General features: G+C 50.5%; 1 protein-coding gene across 1 annotated transcript; it reads left to right on the forward strand.

Annotated features, from left to right (window-relative positions):
* Positions 1-12,063: 12,063 nt before the first annotated feature.
* On the forward strand, positions 12,064-18,387 carry ADIPOQ (adiponectin, C1Q and collagen domain containing). The gene is made up of 3 exons (XM_056498993.1): positions 12,064-12,514; positions 16,078-16,297; positions 16,633-18,387. Exons 2-3 carry the CDS (start codon positions 16,087-16,089, stop codon positions 17,157-17,159), a joined length of 738 nt encoding a protein of 245 aa, XP_056354968.1. The 5' UTR covers positions 12,064-12,514; positions 16,078-16,086; the 3' UTR covers positions 17,160-18,387.
* Positions 18,388-19,372: the final 985 nt, after the last annotated feature.

Here is a 19,372-nt window from a genome sequence, read left to right on the forward strand (position 1 = left end):
GCACACAGCCTTCAGGCCAAGTCCTCTCCTCCTGCTCCTGAGGGCAAGGTGGCAGCAAAGGCAGCACACCCTTCCCCAGGTGTGGGGGAAGAGATGGAGGCAGCCCCAAGGCAAGGGAAAACATACACATGTTCTATGTCAGTCATCACCCCATGGCTGTGGTGCCTTTCTGATCTGCTCAGCAATTCACCCACAGATTTGGGGTCTACCATTCCAAGGATCATTTATCTCCTGCCAGGGAGGTGGCCTGTGGGTCCAAAAGGTGGAGGGAGGGGAGCAGTGATGTGCTGCAGGAAATGTCAGAACATTTGCAGTGCTCACTGAACAAAGGCTCCCCACCAGTCCTCCCAGGATGTCTGCAGGAGTGCAGGGCCCCCAGGGACAAGGCTTTCCCTCCAAAGTTGGTGCTGTGATTAACTGTCTAAATAAAGGAGGGGGCAGAGCATCTGCCCTTGCAGCCTGCACAGCCCAGAACACTGAACACAGCCCTCTCCTCTCCTGCACCCTTCACATCTCCTAAGAATTCTAAGTGTCACCAAACCTACTTGCTGACAAGTTCCCCATGTCAGAGAAGGTGATCAAATACATGTTTCTTAACACTTAATGAAATAAAAGCTCAGACCAAGCCTGGTTACTCCAGTCTCCAAGGCTGTCCTTCAGGGTGTCCTTCCACCAGCAAAGGCAGCAGACCCAGGGCAGGAGTGGCCTGTCCTTCTGTCCTCCCTGAGATGTGCTGCCCCAGCCCAGGCTGTGCCCTCCCCATGCCCACTGAGCCTGTTCCCAGGCACTGTGCTCTCTGCCTGCTCTGGAGCTCTCTCCTTCCATCTGTGCACAGACAGGACACTGACTACCAATCCCCAAACCCCACTGCTCTAAACCAGGGTAACCCTGCCCCCTCAGCCCACATCTCTGGCATCTCTTCAGGACACAACTTCAGAATCAGATGTGACTGGAGAACCTTTTACACAATAGTGTGTGAAGGGGAGGCTGTGAACTGAGAAAAGATCTTGCAGAAATGAGCTTCAGAAAGGAAGACAATTTCTGCATTACCTACAATAACACAGGAAGCAAAGTCTCACTGTCAGATAAGAACAACAAATAACTCTTCACTTTCTCAATGGCCAACTGAGCTCTAAAATAAGTGTAGCCTCTTACCATTTCCTGTTTCCACGGTGGCAGGGTGCATCCCCACTGACCTCTGGCAGCAGATTTGGCCCTGGCTCACTGCAGGGCTGGTGAGCCAAGTGTCCCCAAGGGGAAGATGTGTGGCCACCAGCTTTGCCATGCAGCAGAGGGACGAGCTCCAGAGCCCTCTCCATGTGCCTGGCTGTAAGAGGAACCTGGCTTGAAGAAATGAAGCTTTTCCCAGGTCTGCTTTGAACGTGTTGGCAGAGGGCCACCTGCAGCCACTGGCCCCATTCTGTGAATAAATATTGTGAATATTCACTCCCAGGAGCCCAGGGCAGGGCCAGGCTCAGCACAGATCCCAGAGCACAGAGCTGGAGGAGGAGGCTGATCTGTGCAGCCCCATCTGAAAAGGGCTGGAATTGCAAATGCCAGAAGGCTCCAGCTGAAAGGTGGTTTGGGTTTAGAGCAGCTGTTGTGATTCCAGCAGCTGCAAACTGAGAGAAACAGGCAAATCTTTCCTGACTTTATATTAGTGACTTGTCCAAATCACATTGCAAAGTCCTTCCTAGAGATCATAGTGCTGCAGGGGACAAAAGGTGAGGGTCTGAACACAGAACCACAGGTGGAAAAGCAGGTAAGGAATATGGAAGAGAGTAGCTATAAAATCTAATCTATCTCAGTGTCCCCAAAATACTGTGACAGTTGAAAAAGATTCAAGCAAAAACTTCAGCTTTTCAAGGAGGCAAAGGGAGCCTAAAAGGGGAGATGAATAAAAGCCACATTTTTTTATTTATATGTCTAAATCAGAGGCAGGAGATCTCCTCAAAAGTTAAATGGAGAAGAGTAAGCAGGCTATCGTAGTGTGCCACATAGATTTTAAAGATACTGCATTCATAGATCAAACTTTGAAAAATGCTGGATTTAAGAGAAACACCAGGAGCAGGAAACTTGTGAAAAAGCTTTTATATACAGCACAAAAGCACCCAAATTGTATGTTCTTTTCTGGAAGACAGTGAAATTCTTCACTCAGGATATAATGGGCTCAGAAATTCAAAATAAAAGATTGCCAGCATATTCCTCCTCAAATATAGAAACCCACAGCTGGAACAGGGCAGCGTGCACAGCACAAGGAGGAGTGGGGCTGCATGGCTGCAGAGCAATATCACAGCAGAGCAGCATGGAAACTACAGGAATGTGCCAAAGGGGGCAGAAATAGGAGCAATGAGGAAATGCTTCTTGCAAAATCCACAGCAAGCAAAAAGGCAGGAGACATTGAGAAGGAGCATGGAGATGGTGGGAATAAAGAGAGGCCAGAGAAGGGCCAGGCTGTGAGCAGAGCTGCTGTGTGTGCAAGGTGCCAGAAATAATCTGAGGGAATGATTGAAGTGAATAATCTCAATGAAAAGTGAGAGAGACAGCAGAGTTGGCTCCTTTTCCATGAAAAATCAAAAGATGACAACACTTGCTTGTGTTGAGAGCTGAACAAGTATGCAGAACAGACATTTCCCTGTGCTTAGTGTGAGAAGTTGTATTTGGTGGTGAGGCAGGCAGCAGATGCTTTTCCACACTGGAGGCTTCAGCTGATTTCCTCCAGGGGTAAAAACAACCAACCTCATCCCACCCTAAGATCTCTGTGTGCTCTTAGGAAGGCACTGCTCTAGGAAACAGCCATTGGAGCTGCACCCTGTGCCTCAGCCCTTCCACAGGCAGGAAGGACACCATAAACCTTAGGGTAATATAAGCAATATACTGATGTGCTGGTAAGCAATAGAAAAACAGAAAACCAAAACTTTATAAGGCTTCTGAAAGACTGCTTCTGGTTTAAAACCCAACAGCAGCATCTTAACAACCTCTTAGAGAACAGAGAACTGAGTGATGACTGTGGGTAAAGTCCCATCTCTTGCAAGGAATCAGTCAGAAGTTTCCACCTTCAAAACCACACTCAGTAGGAAGAGAAAGTTTTGCCACGAAATGCAACATCCCTGCCTCTGCTGCAGCTGCTCATCTCTGGCTCCCCTGCATAAACTCCGGGGGAAGCACATTCCCAGCTCAGGAGCAGGAGGTGCTGCAGAGGAGCTGGCAGCCCAAACAGGGAGGATGGAGCTGAGCAGTGCTGAGAGCAAACCACAGCAGAGGTTTCTGTGCTGCCACCAACTCCCTGGGGCTGTGCTGCTGGGTTTCACTGCCTGCTCCAGAGAGGAACAGCAGCACAGAGCTTTCTCTCAGGTTTCTGTATCTGAGGCTGGGCCTCCCTGCAGCAGCCTCAGCAATGCTGGTGGAGAGGAGCTGCAGCTGAGCCAGGCTCCCACCCATGCTCCTTTACCACCTCTTGTCATCAGCTCTTCCTTACCCACCCCTAGTAAATCTCATTTTACATAAGGTCTCCACCATAACCCTGTCACTGGCCATACAGGTTGGTTTATGCTGCCTTCTGACACTAGCAGTGGAAAAGATGATTCCAGTGCTGCCAGGTTCATGGCATACTCAGGACTGACTGCAAATAACAAACTGAATGTGCAGAAGGTGAGGAAAAAGCAAATACTGGCCTAACAGTGTCAGAAACAAGAGTAACAAAGTGATGGAGAGAAGCTGGGTAAAGTTCCCAGGACAGGGGCAGAAGAATATTTCTTCTGGGCAATGCAACGTGGCCAATGCTACTCTTTGATGAGCATGTATGAAACTTCCTGCAGGTGACAAAGCTGCTCTGGGAAGCAGGAGAGCCAAAGCTTTGGATCTATATGGCCAAGGAGAACTCTGTGTCCCAGGTAGGCAGTGGAAGGCTGTTGGGAGAAGAGAACTTTGTGGTTAGTTTAAATGTATTTATTCCTCTTCAAAAATCAGGTAATCTCAGTTTTGGAGAAATGCTTTAGCAACGTCCTTGGGGTTACATTTTATCCCTATTTCAGGGTGCCAGAAACATTGCACCTTGGAGTCATTGCAGTGCTGTCCCAGAGGGAAGGGCTGGTATAATTCTATCAAGGTAGCAAATGCTGTGCCAGGATGGTGGCAGGGCCTGCTGGGGACATGTCACAACGTTTTTAATTGAACCATAAGGACACACGCTGTGTGAGCAGCAGGCACCGGGGACACACGCAGGGATGCTGCTTTCCACTTGCCTGAAACAAATACAGAGAATGATCAAGGCATGAAGTCAATCATTTTCAGAGGTTTTAGGAAAGGCACCGTGCACTGAGGGGAGAGTGGGAGACAAACAGAGGCCAGAAACAAAAGGGATGCAGTGAGATGCCAGAGCCACTGAGCACAAAGGCGCCCGGATTATCTGCAGCACACAGACACTCGCAGGCTCATCACAAACCCATGGCAGAGCTGTGAGCAATTACTTCTGCTTCAGCTGCAGACAAATATTTGCAGAGAGCAAGCCCAGAGACAACAAACAAACAAGCAGTGGGGTTCAGGGGCTGCATTTTGCTGCACATGCCCCCAGAAACCCAGCAGGGACAGCGGTGGCACTGGCACAGCCTGGGGGCAAGGGACACCTGTGTTTTGGGAAGGCAGGGCAGAGCTGCACAGCCACACGGGGCAGGGAGGGTGTCAGTGCCACATGCCACCAGCAGGCCCCTCCAAAGACACTGCTGGGAAGTTTGCACAAGGGTTTCCTGCCAAGAGAGCCAGTGGGATGAAGAGGGCCTGGGGTCAGCGGGCAGTGGTGCCCTGCCCTGCTGGGGAAAATGAGACAATGCCATTTCTGCCTCCAGTCTGCAGCCTTGATCAAGCACAGGGATGGCTTGTGCCACTATAGGAGTTAAATTACTTTTTAGCTGAACCACTTGCCCACTGCAGTCCCAGAGTGCAGGCCCTGGAGTGCTGCTCATGAAGAGTATCCATATCATATCTCATTTGGATTGTCTGAATGTCCTTATCCTTTCCTCTTTGGCTGTGGGGAAAAAAGGACCTCTCTTTCTCCTCTCCTCCTGTCAGACACTCCCTCTGATGTCCACATCTCCATCTATGAGCCAGCAGTGTGCTTCCCAAGGCAGAGCCTTGTGGATGCAGGCACATGAAAAGGAAAAATCCATAGTACTGGGGGGAATTTTCCATGAGGTGTATCATGAGGTGGATATGTGTAGCTGCCTGGAAAAAGAAAGTATCTAAGCTATTTCTTTTTGTTTTCTCTCTTTGCTATTCAGAGGACCTCTATGTCATCTGAGCAGAGACACAGCAGGGAGCTGCTGCTTGCTTTGCCAAAGCAATGAGAAGGAATAGCCTTTGTTAAAGACACCACCCTCACAGGGATTACAAATACAAAGGAGATGAAATTATCCAGTTGAACCCAGTCCACAGAAAACAGTGCACTGAGGAGCAGGAGGAAGGGGAGTGCCTGGCTGTGGGTGATGGGCCAGGCAGGGACATACAAATCACATTAAAAACCTATAAAGGAGCACCAGAAAATGTGTTTTATATAGGAGTACTTTCACTCCCACCTGCCTGTCTAGCTCTAGCTTTTCCAGTGATGCCAAGGTGGCAGGGTCTGAGCACAGCACAGCAGGGCACCCTGAGGCTCACAGCCAGGATACCCATCCTGCCAGGGGGGACAGCAGGAGCAGGAGGCTGGGTGCAGTGGCAGGAGAGCTCAGGACATCTGGTTTGCCCGTGGGTTTGGTGTCCATGTCTCCCAGGACTGCTGTGTGAGCATGGAAGCAGTCTCCAGCCCAGGTGAGCAGCACAAAGGTTCTCACAGCTGCCATGTGCTCAGAGCAAAGGGTCCCTGGCATCCAGCTCAGGGGCACTGACACCAACCAGCACGAGTTTTGTGTGTGCTTTTGTAAAGGATCCTTAAAACATCAGGTCATAGCTCTGCCCAGGCCAAGCTGCAGGCATGAAGGACCAAGCTCTCACTGGGCTGCTGACCACAGCCTGAATGTCTCATCAGCCCTCCAGAGTTCCTCCAGTTCCTCCCATCTGCTGGGACGGGGTGTTGAGGCTCCCAGTCTGCTCCCAGCTGCAGATCTGCTTGTCCAGCTCTCACATACACCCCTGGCAGCCACAAGGTGAGGTGCTGCAGCCACAAGGGCTGCTGGCTCAGCCAGCTGCCACCAGAGCTGCCAGACTGCCTTTCCAAAGAAAGAAACATCAAAAATGGGATGGCTGAGTGAACCACCATTGTTTTGCATGTGGAAGAGAAGCAAAGTGGAAGCAAAGTCATTTGATTGCAGACAAAACCCCCACGATTTACTGCTAAAACCAGTGACAGTGTGGTTTTGATTGCTCAAGTCAGGAGAACAAGTACTTATAAAAATGAATAATTGAAGATATCACAAGCCTTTATTAGTCCTACAGTAAACACAAAAACCTCCTGCAAAGCACAAAGAAATGCCTTATCAAAAATGTCATGGATGTGTCATTCTGTGACTTCCCAAAGAGCACTTTACTTTGGAATGATTTATGCCCAAAGTAAAAACACAATATTTAATAGATTTATAGTTTCTTTGTGAAACATGCAGATTAAGCAATGATATTCCACACTATAGATGATGTAAGGTTCCTAATGCTTTTAATTAATCACATCCTCATTTCTAAGTGAATAGATTGTGTAGATGAGAGACACAAGCAAACTGTTATCCCTTAGCACCTCACTGGTGTATTCAAAGATCATTGAATTTGAGCACAGACCCTCTGGAAGGCAGGCAGGGACTGATGAGGGAACACAGTGACTCAGTCTCATTGGCAGCTGCATGACAGTCCAGGACAGCCCAGCACTGGGAGAAGAGCCCCAGCCTCCAGCAGGCCAGTGCCAAAGCCACCCCATGGCACACCCCAAATCCCTCATCCAGCATCTGCAAAAGGCAGGGAGTCAGCTAATGCACAACAGAGGTTACTGGGCTGGTGGCTCGGGATCAATACCTCAGTGAATGGAAAAACCATTATGGCCAAAAACTTCCTGCTGAACTTGCATAATGCAGAGCAAAGTGTGATGGGAAGGAGTCATCCCCCCTGAGCTCCTGACTTTCACCCTGGTTCTGGGGTGACCATGGACATGGATGGCACTGGGCTGTCACCAGGCAGGGCATCTAAACACAGCAGAGGAGGGCTGTGGTTTGTGGGGCCATGAGGAGCCCTGCCTGCTCCCTGTCTGTCCTCTGTCTGTCCCCTGTCTGTGCCCTGTGCCCTGCCTGCTCCCTGTCTGTGCTCTGTATGGGAGAAAGGAGAGAGAGGGAAGGAAAATCCCCTTGCAAGAGTCCTAAATCCCACCTGGCTGCAGTGTGGGGGGCTGGGGATCCCCTGGAACCCCAGTAACAAGAGCTCCAGCATGCCATGGCTCCTTGCTGCCTGCACTGGGCTCCAGCATGGAGCCACCAACCCCCCTCAGGTTCTGCCAAACCACTCGGGGTTTTGGGGATCCACACGATGACCCCTTCGCCATCAGAGCCAGAGCAAATGCACTCTTCTGGTTTGAGCAGCTCAGCGGTAATCTCAGCGACGCTGTTACCCCAAACCCCAGCGACGCTGTTACCCCAAACCCCAGCGACGCTGTTACCCCAAACCCCAGCGACGCTGTTACCCCAAACCCCAGCGACGCTGTTACCCCAAACCCCAGCAAGGCTGTTACCCCAAACGAGAGCAGCAGGTGAGGAGTCTGAAAGAAGAGACGTGTCCAGTGATGGGAGATGGTGACGAGGGGAGATGATGCATTTCTGTCCGTCAGCAACCAAAGCAAAAAAGGGGACTGGGGGCAGACACCCATTTAAAAAGGACAGAGGAGTGATGTAGACCGGGAATACCATGGAATTTGTGCTGGGATTAGCTCCACCACATGGCACAAACGTTACAAATCCCCAGGCAAACCCCATTTTCCGTTTCGCTTCCAGCTGGCTGGGTGGCGGCTCCCTCACCCCTGCTGACCACCGACGGGCAGAGAAGGGGCTGGCAGTCCCCGCAGGTGCTGGGGCTCTTTGGGGTGACCCCGGTGCCGGGCTCGGGGCTCTTTGGGGTGTCCCCGGTGCCGAGCTCGGGGCTCTTTGGGGTGTCCCCGGTGCCGGGCTCGGGCTCTTTGGGGTGTCCCCGGTGCCGGGCTCGCCCAGCCGTGCGCAGCCAGGGCGCTGAGCTCCACCTATTGTCCAAGCGGCGGAGGAGCTGCCTGGGAAAACCCCTCCGAGCCGAGGAAACGCGCTTTTCCTCGCCGGGCTGACTCAGAAACGCTCTCCTGATAAATAATCCCTGCACTCTGGAAAATGCGGTGCCGCTGAGCGCAGGGGGTGAGCCGGCTCTCCATCCCTGCCTGCGCTGAGCCGCGCCTTTAGCGGGCAAGCGGCAATGCCATTAATTAGCTCATTAAGGGCCTCATTAACAGCTCAGGCACGCAGAGGTGCCGCCCTCAGGTGCCGGAAAGATGCGATCCTGCAGGGGGTGGCACTGCCAGGCACACCACGGAGTTATCCTGGCCCTGCCCAGCTCCTTGCCAGCCCGGAGGAGAGCAGGCTGTGCTGAGAGCAGCCTGGCTCAGCTGGCCTGGGAGCGAGGGGAGATGGATGCTGCCATGCAGAACCCTCTCCTTCCCCTGGCCAGCCTGGGAGGCCAGAGCAGCACCCTGAACCAAAGCTGCTCTCCCTGGGAACAGCGGGGACATTAATGAAAGGAGCTCTGAGCGGGATTTACGGGGCTCTGCTTCCTGGACAAACGCTCTCAATGTCCCTTTCGGCATGGGAAATCCTGCTGTGCCAAGATCCCTGGCCTCACTAGGAGCCAAGCAGGGATCCCCTGAGGCCAGGGAAGTTTATTTGCAATTGCCAAGAAGAGAAACACGCAGTTGCTCAAGCCTGGCAAGGAGCTGTTCTGTCCAAGCTGCCCATCAGAGCGAAGTAAAGAGCCCGTTTGTGCATGTGAAATGGGCTGAGAAATTGGGAACCCCAGCGCTGGGCAGGAGGCTGGGTGGAGCCAAGGCAGAGGGTGGCAGTGGGGCCCATGTCCCATGTCAGCCAGGGACAGCCAGGGTCCCCCCAGGACACCAAGTGGGGTGTGTGCCCTTCTCCTGGACCCAAGCTCAGCATCCCCCTGTGGCGTGTGCCCTCCCCACCCTCCGCACACTGCCATGGCCCTGGGCGAGCAGCCACCCTGCACAGCCCAGCTGGGCTTTCCCATGGCCACAGAAAGCCACTGGCCCATGCTGCACACCCAAACAGTGGCCTTGGGCACTGCTGCCAGGCCTGCCTGTCCCTGGACCTGTGCCACCTCCCACGCTCATGGAGGGAAATCTAGGAGGAACATCCAGGCCCACGAGTCTGTAATTCATGGGAACAAACCCAGGAGTTTGTAACAGGAAAGGCTGTGCCACATGTCATGCTGGTGGCCCTGGTGCCTCCCTGCTGGCACTGCTGGGGACAGGAATGGCACATGGTGCCAGCTCCATGGGGAAGGGGCTGAGCAGGCCCAGGGGCACACAGCACCAGCCTGACACCCTCCAGCCAGGCACAGGGAGAGCTCTCATTAATGATTAGCCACTAGAGGGAAGTACAAGGCTGTACAGGAAGGGTTTGGGCACACCAGGATCACGGGGAATTGCAGTTTGGGGAGATGGCAGCACAGGCCATTTGACTGCCTTTTCTTTGGGGCTGTTCCTCAGCACTCACTGCTCTCAATGCAGGTGGCCATGAGGAGTGGCAGGAGGGGCACAGGGTCTGGCTGGCCACAGGAGTGGACTTGGCTGGAGCTGACTTGGTCCAGGCTGCCTGCCCTGGGCAGGAGCCAGCAGTGCCCTTGGCATGGAGGCTGTGGGCCCTGGCACAGAGGCCATGGTCTCTGCAGACAGCCCCAAAATAGCAGGGACAGCCTGCCAGGTTGCCTGCCAGACAGCATCAACAGTTTGGGCCATTTTTAGCAAAGTGGGGAATGTGTGTTGTTTCTGGGACATGCGGTATCCAGGGCCAGGGGAAGGCAAGGAATGATGTGGCATCCCGGGGGACAGTGAACTGGAGCACAGTGCTCGGGACAGATCCCAGCGGAGCAGCCCCAGCCCTGCACGGGAACAGCAGCTCAGGAAGGGACAGCCAGGGGGATCAGGGTTCCCATGGAGCTGGGCTTGGTCCTGCTGGGAGAGGGCAGTGGTGGGCAGCTGAGGGTTCCTGCATGTTCCAGCCCCATGGCACAGAGAGTCCTGCTGAGGCAGCCACCCCAACCTCCCTGTGACCAGACCAGCTTTCTACCCCTCAAACTACACCAGCAGGGATCTGACAGAGCACAGCTGATAATGAACCTCTGCTCTATTTTATTCCTGTTTATAGATGGCTAAATATAACCTTTGTGCTTATATCTCATTCTTACTGAAAGCTGCGAGCCACAATCCATCAAGCCAGTTTTGTGTTCTTCATATTGCAGTAGGTCCAAGAGAGGAAACATCCAGGCTCAGCCAAGTGAGGTTGTGGCAGTGTGTCCCACACAGGAGGGCTGGTGACCATGGAGCAAAGCAGAGAGGGCATTGCAGGACTTGTGAGCAGCAGCTTTCTCTGTGCCAAAACACCCCCCAGTCCATCCAGAGCTGCTGACCCTGAGCACTGCAGCTGCCAGGACAGCCCACAACTGGGGGCAGGTTTTGCTTGTCACCAGGCAGAGCTGAAGGTGTTTGATTTGTTTTCCTGTCACAAAGGCAGAAGCAGCTCCCTGGATTGTACAAGATCTCCCTCTGCAGCAGGAACAGGAGCCAGCACCAGCCTGCAAACCAAGTGTGCAACACAACAGAACTGCAAGCAAGTGTGCCAGGGGTTGTGTCAGCTGCTTGTACCCCCAGAGATAAACCTCCACCTCTCTCCTGGGAGGCAGGGATAATGTTTGGGAGGATGTTTGATGGACCACTGAAAAATTTATCACTGTGGTATTTCCCTGAGAACTGAATTGAAAGACCATCAGGTAATTGCAGCACTACCTGTTAAACACCTCAGGTCCAAACCCTCAACTCCTGGCAGCCTAACAAATATTCCAGTTATACATTTTGGGGTTCAAGACAAAAGTTGGCAGGGGAACCAGCCTTGTCTTGCTCAGACCTGGGGCAGGGGCAGCTGAAAACCACTCACTCCACAGCAAAAGCAGGTCTGATTTCAGTTCCAAGGTCCTGCTCATCCATTCATTGCTCAGGAGACTTCAAATGAAACATTGACATTGCACACACACAAATGCACATGGCCCTAGAAAATCACATTTATAACAAAACAGATCCAATTAGATCACTGTGATATTTTACTGGGTTGGATGAGAGGTTCTTTTAAATCTCAACATTGTATGGAAAACCCATCATCCAAAAAAAAAAAAAAAAAAAATTTTTCAAATGCTGGATTAAGGATTTGGCCAAAACAAGGCAGGCAGTATGCAGTTGTCATGTGGCTCCTCCCTTCTGCACCTTCTCCTCAGGCTTAAAAATTCGCTCTTGCTGACTCCCAGTTTACATATAAAAAGTTATTTATGTGCTCATTTATATATATCTTTTTAGTCCCTCCCAATAGCCAGGTCTTGAAAACAACTCAGCAGTTAGGAGCACTGCCATGCTGGCATTCACTTGGATGAGTTTCCCCTCTCACAAGCACACCAACTCCCCATGCCCAGTTCCAACATCACACATCACACTATTTTTTCCTGGTATGATTTTAGGAACCCAGGTTTGCCAAGGTTCCACCTAGCTAACTTTGAATTGCCCCAGAGCAGCTGAAAAGGAAAGCCAAGCTTTCTGCTAGCTAAGGCTCACCTCTGCTTTGGGAAGGAGAGAGATACAGGGAGAAAGAGACTTGGTTTTGACCTAAAGCCAAAAACCTTGATACATGGAAAGCCATCCTAGGGCTGGAATTACTCCAGTCATTTACAATAGTGCTGGCACATGCTAGGGTGCCTTAAAAAGGAACTTTCCTCCAGTGCTGCCCTCCCCCTAGGGCAGCTTTGCCCTTCTTTGGTGTGGCAGCAGCCTCCAGGCAGGAACGGTTCTTGCAGTTAAAAGGAGAAGCCCAAACTTATTCCACAATAATTCCTTTACTAACACACTTATTCACCCTTGTGCTTGCATTGCTGCAAGCTGGACACACTTTCTCCCCCAGCCACTAACAACATTTCCAGTTTTCAGAGGGCAGCAGCCCAGGTTGAGCAGGCTCTCACACAGGCTCTCCAGCAAACCACTGCTCTTCCAGTTCCTGTCCAACTCCCAAACCCATCTTTTCCCTGTAAGGCCATCTTCACAAGCTATCCCAGTGGATTATACATCTGTTCCAAAACTTCAGTTATGTCCAGGAAAAAATGAATGGGAAAACCCAACTTTTAGGTCAGCATGCGCAATAGCAAATGGAAAGTGCAGTGTCTGAGCTGACAGCTCCCGTGCCCTTAGGGACAGCGATGCAATAGCCAGACTTCATTCTCTAAACAGACTGCAGCAAGCCAACCACGACTCAAGCAGCTGGTAAGCATGACTTTTTTTTCCCCCTCCTTACTAAGTTCAGGAGTTTCTCTTCTTTTGGGCTGAATTGGACAGACTTTGTTTGCAAGAAGTTGTCTTTCTCAGAGTTATTCCTGTAATAGCCAGAGAATATTTTAAACCAAGAATAGCTGGTCTTCATTAGATTCATACTCCCCTTTTTGGAAACACTATTTAGAGAACAGAACTCCTAAATCAAAAAGTAGTCAGGAACAACAGTGAGAGACTACATGGCTGTGACAGTAAATACTGCACTGGCACCTTTCAATTCCCCTCTTTCCCCAAAGACTCCAGGGAAGATTGGATTTGCCAAATCTCCCTGAGTCGCACCAGTTCCTCACCAGAAACCTGCACCACTCACATTAAAGGTGTGAGCACTCTGGAACAAGTCACTGCTGGAACATCAGCTTTGAGAATTACGAAAAAAAAACCCTTTGACATAAGCCCTGGTTAATACTCTTTGAGGGAAATTCTCCAGTGGGAAAACAGATGGATTTTTCAGACTGTTTTGTGCAGAACGATGGGGGCTTAGAGTATGTAACTTTTATTTAGAGCCATCTGAAATTTAAATTCTGAATCATTATGTAGCCCTTAGGAATGGCATTGTTCTCAGAGATGCTGCAGTGGTCTCTGCTGATAAATGAGTAAGCTTCATATTATGCATATGTGCTTTTAATACAGCAGCTGCCCAGGTAATCACTGAAAGCCACCAGCAGTACAGAGTTAATCTATTTCTTGTTAATCTATTTCTTGTCCAAAAGGTACGACTGACATTCAAATATAGCAGATTATTTCAGGTTAAACTGATGCTAAGCATCAGATGGAAAACCAAAAGGAAATGGGAATGACCAAGTAAAGGCATTTCACTTCTAAACCAGAATTTAAACTCAGATCTGGTAGACACAGCTTTAAACTTCCCCTTTAAGACATGCCAGAGAACTGCTTGGCTTCTCAAGCACCTGTGCTTGAGTTAAACTGTGGGGACAGATGTTCTGTCCTTGCATATCCCAGCACTCTTGTCCTGAGGAAAGAGAGCACTGAGTGTGTGATGTGTGTGCACTGATGCTGGGGAGGGCACAGGTCTGAGCCCTCTGGAGCAAACTGGCCAGGCAGCCCCCAGAAAAGGAGCAAACTGGCCAGGTAGTCCCCAGAAAAGCTTCCCTGCAGCCCTGCTGGGCTCCTCACACCTGCACTGCTTGTGACCTTACAGGAGGGGGCTCTTCTACACCAGTAGAAGACCTGGATGTGAGGCACACCACTAAAACTGAGATGATGTTTGAGTTCTAGGCAGCACACCAGAAAGCAGAACTAACCCCAACAAAATCACCAAAACACGGCTCAAGAACACACTTTTGAGCCAGATTTTTATGGATCACCACCACAGTTAGGTGTTCCCAGACAGCCTGTGCTGCTTTTGGAGGGGTACATGCATGTGCCTGAGCTCGAGGGGACCCAGGCAGGGGACACAAGGGTCCCCCTGGGGCATGGCAAGGTGTGATCACTGTGCACACCCTTCTCAGCAAACAAAGCCACTTTCAGGGTTGACAGGCATCAGTTCCACTGGTCCATGCTGGTTCATGGACAATCAGTATACATCCCTTGCTGCAAAGGGACATTTCCCAAAGTGCAGGGACACAGGAGCACTGCCTGAGGCTCAGGCTGTGCCCCCTGGACCACACAGCACCCTCAGCCCCAAAACTGCCCCAAGTCAGGGTGCTGGCCCCATCCCAGAGTGCTGGGTGGCTGCTGGATTGCTGGAGCCTGGCTGGGTGGGCAGATTTGGGAGTTTCCTGATTTTACACTGCCCACCAAAGCCATTAAACAGAGCTTTTAATTTTTTTTTTTTCCAAAGCCCCTTCAATATCCTCAATATCAATTTTTTTTTTTCAGCAAAAACTGAAATCATGGCAACCTCTTTGTTACTGTTGTGGGTTAATCCCAGCTTGCAACTGAGCCCCACAGAGCCACTCACTCACCCCAGCTACAGCAGAAGGGGAGAGAGAATTGCACTGGTAAAAGTGAGAATATTCATGAGTTGAGATAAGAGCAGCATCATAATTGAAATAAAATAGTAATAATAACAGTAAGAAATTGCAATGAAAAGGAAAATAACAAAGAGAGAGAAATAAACCCCAAAAAGACAAGTGATGCAAATGAAAACAGTTGCTCAGCACCAACAGCCAGTCCCTGAGAACAGCCTGGGCCAGCCTTACCCCTGGTTTATAGCTGAGCATGATGCCATGGTTTGGAATATCCCTGGAGGAATATTCTCTTCAGTTGGGCTCAGCTGTCCTGGATGTGTCCCCTCCCTGCTCCCTTTGCACCCCCAACCTCCTCATGGTGGGGTGAGGAGCAGAAAAAGCCTTGATGCTGTGCAAGCACTGCTCAGCAACAACAAAAACACCCCTGTGTTATCAACCCTGTGTTCAGCACAAATCCAGTGCTACCCATGACAAAGAAAATTAACTCTGCCTCAGCTAAAACCAGCACATTTGTTTTGCTTCCTTTGAAGCAATTACCAGAGTTAATAAGACATTATTTAAAATATGACATTTGAATAGCTTGCCTAGGAAAATCAACCCTGCAAAGAAACTCCTCCAAAATATTATTTTTCTTGAAAATTACATAGCTGAGGGACTCTAATTGCCATGCTGTTGCTCACTTTTTATTGCCTATTATGCCACTTACAATGCTCCTAACAGGATACCTTTACTGTTCCAGAGCATAAACCCTGCCCAGGGAGCAGTATCACACAACAATGGTAATTGTAAAATATCTTGTGTTCTAAAAACCTGACCCAAAGCCCACCAGGGGCTGGGAGCATAGGACAAAGCCAGGCTGACTGCAGGGTGTCACCACCAACCTGGTTTTGGGCAGCTGCACTAATTGCTCTGACCAGCAAAGCAGCCAGATTAAAGAGAAATACAATCCTACAAGCCTAAACATTGCAGAATTTACCTTCCCATATCAAAGAACAGCTGGGGTGGAAAAAGCTCCAGTATCATAATTTCATGTTGTGGCTCAGGGAAGCTGGGAAGCCTGGCTGTGGTTTCTGTTCATGTTAGGTGTACCCAGGTGAGCAGGCAGTGAGAAACCACCCCTGCCTGGCTTCAAGGCTGGAGAGGGTCTGAGACAACCTCTGCCAGACCTGTACCTTCCATCAGCTGCTCACTCACCCAGGAGTCAGGACTTTTGTGGCTAATTGAGCAGAGTTTGCAAGATCAGCCACAGACAGCCTGGCATCTGCTGTGCTGGGTCCTGACACACCTGTGCCTGTGCACAGAGCCCAAGGGCCCCCAAGGGGGATGGGGAGTAGCTGGTGTTTGCTCCTCTCTCACTGCCTGTGCCCCAGGGTCCAGCTCGGCTCATGGAGCTCACACCAGCAGCATGCTGGATGCAGAGAGGCCCTGGGCCAGCAGAATGCTTTCCTTCAGAAGTACTGACTCCAATTTACTCTTCTGTGCCTGTTGTTTGTGAGGGCCAAGAGTGTTCACTTTTTTTTTTTCTCTATTAACCTTTAAAGTTAACAAAGCACTTGTCCACATCAGGAACCAACGATGAGGGGCCTGGCAGGCTTCCTGCTGTGCTCCTTGCTGCTGCTGGCCCCCCACTCCACAGGGGTGGCTGCCCAGGACACCCAGCCTGACCCCAAAATGCCCTGTGCCAATTGGATGGGAGGAGCACCCGGCTACCCTGGCCACAACGGCGTCCCTGGCCGGGATGGCAAAGATGGAAGAGATGGGCTAAAGGGAGACAAAGGAGATGAAGGTTGGTGCTGTGACAGTGCTTGAGTCCTCAGGCAGCCCCAGCCCCAGTTCCAACAGCTTTCATGTCCGGTGGGTCCATAGCTGATTTTTATCCAGATGGCTTTTCGTTATCTCCTGGGGTGGAGATTCCATAACCCAAGTCAGAGAGTCGGGTGGGGGGTTTGTTTCCCCAGTTAATGATGTTTTTTTTCTGACATGCTGCTCTCAGCAGCTCTGCACACAGCCAGGGTGGGGGGTGAGCTGATTTCCACTTGCTGCCTCAGCCCCTGGGGACTCCTTGGGCTCACACACAGCCCCCTCTGCAAACACAGCTCCCAGCCCCACTCTGTCCTGCAGGTCCAGCAGGTCCCAAAGGTGAACCCGGCCCAGCAGGAAGCCGAGGCTTTCCCGGGCCCCCCGGATCTCCTGGAAGCCCTGGAAGCCCAGGGCAGAACGGCAAAGACGCCTTTGTGCAGCGCTCTGCCTTCAGCGTGGGGCTGACGGAGCGCGGCCCTGCCCCCGGCGTGCCCATCCGCTTCAGCAAGATCTTCTACAACGAGCAGGGCCACTACGACCCCAGCACGGGCAAGTTCCTCTGCAGCGTGCCGGGCACCTACTACTTCGCCTACCACCTGACAGTCTACCTGTCAGACGTCAAGGTCAGCCTCTACAGGAAGGACAAGGCCGTGCTCTTCACCTACGACCAGTTCCAGAACAACAACGTGGACCAAGCCAGCGGCTCCGTGCTGCTGCACCTCAGCTCCGGGGACGAGGTGTGGCTCCAGGTGTACGGCAACGGGGACAAAAACGGGCTCTACGCTGACAACCTCAACGATTCCACCTTCATGGGCTTCCTCCTGTACCCCGACCCAGAGAGCTACTGAAGGGGGTGCTGCCTGCAAGAGGAGAGGTGCCTTAACCCGGGCGTGTCCTGGGCCCCTGGCGCTGCAGCTATCATGTATTTACCAAAAATCGCCTTTTGCAAGGGCAACTCCTTTCTCCTGTGAAATCAGTGAGATCATACCAGTATTTCCACAGAGACAGGAATTCACTCCTACCTCTGCTCTTGCTTTCCTGTGGAAACCTCGGCCCAAAGTCAAATACCACTCCTGCCATGTCATGAAAAACTCTCAGCATGGCTTCACCTTCCTTTAAATTTAAAGGTGACACGAGAACAATTGATTGCATTTAAATATGACATTCTAAATTGCCTGTTTTTAGCCACCTAAATCCATTTAAACCAGTTGTAGAAATTTTAGTCAGCATTTTAAAGTTGGAGTAGAAGAGGGAAAATACTACTCACAAAAGCAGAGTGCTCTTGTTTTCAGCTGGAATCAATGGCTCAATTTTTTTGCTACTCCCACTTATTAGGGCCTTTGACTTCCACTCCTGGTTTGTTGTCTCCCCTTTTTTAGCCCAGATCTGTGAATATATTCAGATTATTAACTTCCACTGATTTTAATCCTTTGATTTTCTTTTTATGTATATTCCCTATTGTTATCTCTAATGCAGACAGCAGGCTGGTTTAGGGCAGGGATCTTCTCTTGTGATTTATCTGAGAAGCCTTGTGAGCATCAGCTAGGTCACACAACAAAAGCAGCCCATTACCTGTGTGATTTTGGGGGTCTCCTGCCCCATCCCCCCTGTAAACAGCTCCCAGGTGCACTCAGGAGTTGAGATCTATCAGCTGTGTTTGTAATTTTCCAGGCCCTAAGTGTGCCACAAGCCATGGTTTGCCCACCAGTCCAGGTGCTGCTGAAGCCTCCCATGTGGATGAGCACCCTCATCTCTGCCCCAGCTTTGGGCAAGGTTATCTGAATGCAGAAGAGTGTTAGGGCTGGAGTTAGTGTCACTCCATCAAACTGCTCTCCAAGGAGCTTGCTTGACTTTCAGCTAAAAGAGGATTTGATGGTTTCTCAGATACATTCAAAGAAGACTCCTGCTACTACTAAGCTTCAGAATAAGCTAACACAGATCAGAGCTAATGCAGAATTACAAGCACTAAACAGCATTAAGAGCTTCAACTGAAATTACTTGCAACACCATTTTCCACACTCCAGCCAATTACCACACTGCAAATAAAAAAACAATAAAAAACTCTCTCAATGAGAATGTTTCCACATTTTTTTGTGTGTTGTTGGGAAGGACTTGAGAAAGAAAGGGATATACTCCTAGCCTCACCGGGCACAAGGGCCTCTGCTGGTCCTGAAGGCTTCAAGCACACTGGATTTAGCAAGGGTGAAACTGATGCTCAATCTGGTAATGCTAAATTCAGAGAGCTGGGAAAAACCTTGCTCTTATCATGGGAATCAATGAGAAGGGAATAAGGCAAAAGTAAAAAAAAAAAAAAAAAAAAAACATAAATCCATAAAAAGATTTTAAAATGCAGCATTTGCTGGATCTAATGGCATAAGAGGCTTAAATTGAAAGGAACAAGTCAGAGCTTTTGCCCTGTTTTTCTCAAATGTTTTCAGATGGATCTTCAGAAGGCAGGGAAAATTGAAAAAGTTAGAGTACTAACAGACATTTGGGATAAACATTAGGAGGCTATGCAAGTTTAAAGAGCAGTTTCCAAGAGGGAGCCAAAACAAATTATTGCTTTCCTTGCTGCCATGCAGCAGGAGCAAACATGCTTACAGCTTTATCCAGCACACCAGCACTCAGGCTCAGACCTTGGGAAAAAATTTAAAGAAAGTCATTAAAACTCTGCTGCTCCATGTACTGACTTTTCCCCCTTCTCACAGACACAAACACTGAACCACAGCTTCCCCAGGGTGCTCCAGGAGAGTTCCTGTATTGCTCATGCACGTCTCAGCCAGGCACCTCAAAACCCAGCAAACAGCAGCCCCAGCAAACACCCCCTGCATGGAAAGGGGTCAAAGCCCTCCCTTTAGGGACTGGTACTCACATCTCTGTAAGATTCTTGCTCAGCTGAGACAAGCACTTTCCCAGCAGGCACCAGATTCCAGTTTAGGAGTTTGGTCCCATCTCTCCTCTAAAACATCTGCTCCCAACAGAGACTAAGTCCATCAGCAAAGCAAGCACAGACACAGGGCTGGCAGAGAAGCAGCCCCACCTCTGCCCCCCCTGAGGCTGT

The sequence above is a fragment of the Oenanthe melanoleuca genome, chromosome 9 (genome assembly GCF_029582105.1).
Source record: "Oenanthe melanoleuca isolate GR-GAL-2019-014 chromosome 9, OMel1.0, whole genome shotgun sequence".
In the NCBI taxonomy this organism is placed as follows: domain Eukaryota; kingdom Metazoa; phylum Chordata; class Aves; order Passeriformes; family Muscicapidae; genus Oenanthe; species Oenanthe melanoleuca.

Bases quoted from the DNA above. Each gene is read 5' to 3' on its own strand.
- ADIPOQ (XM_056498993.1), top strand. From the start codon at position 16,087: ATGAGGGGCCTGGCAGGCTTCCTGCTGTGCTCCTTGCTGCTGCTGGCC. The intron at 16,298-16,632 runs GTTGGTGCTGTG...TCTGTCCTGCAG, and splicing joins GGGAGACAAAGGAGATGAAG to GTCCAGCAGGTCCCAAAGGT.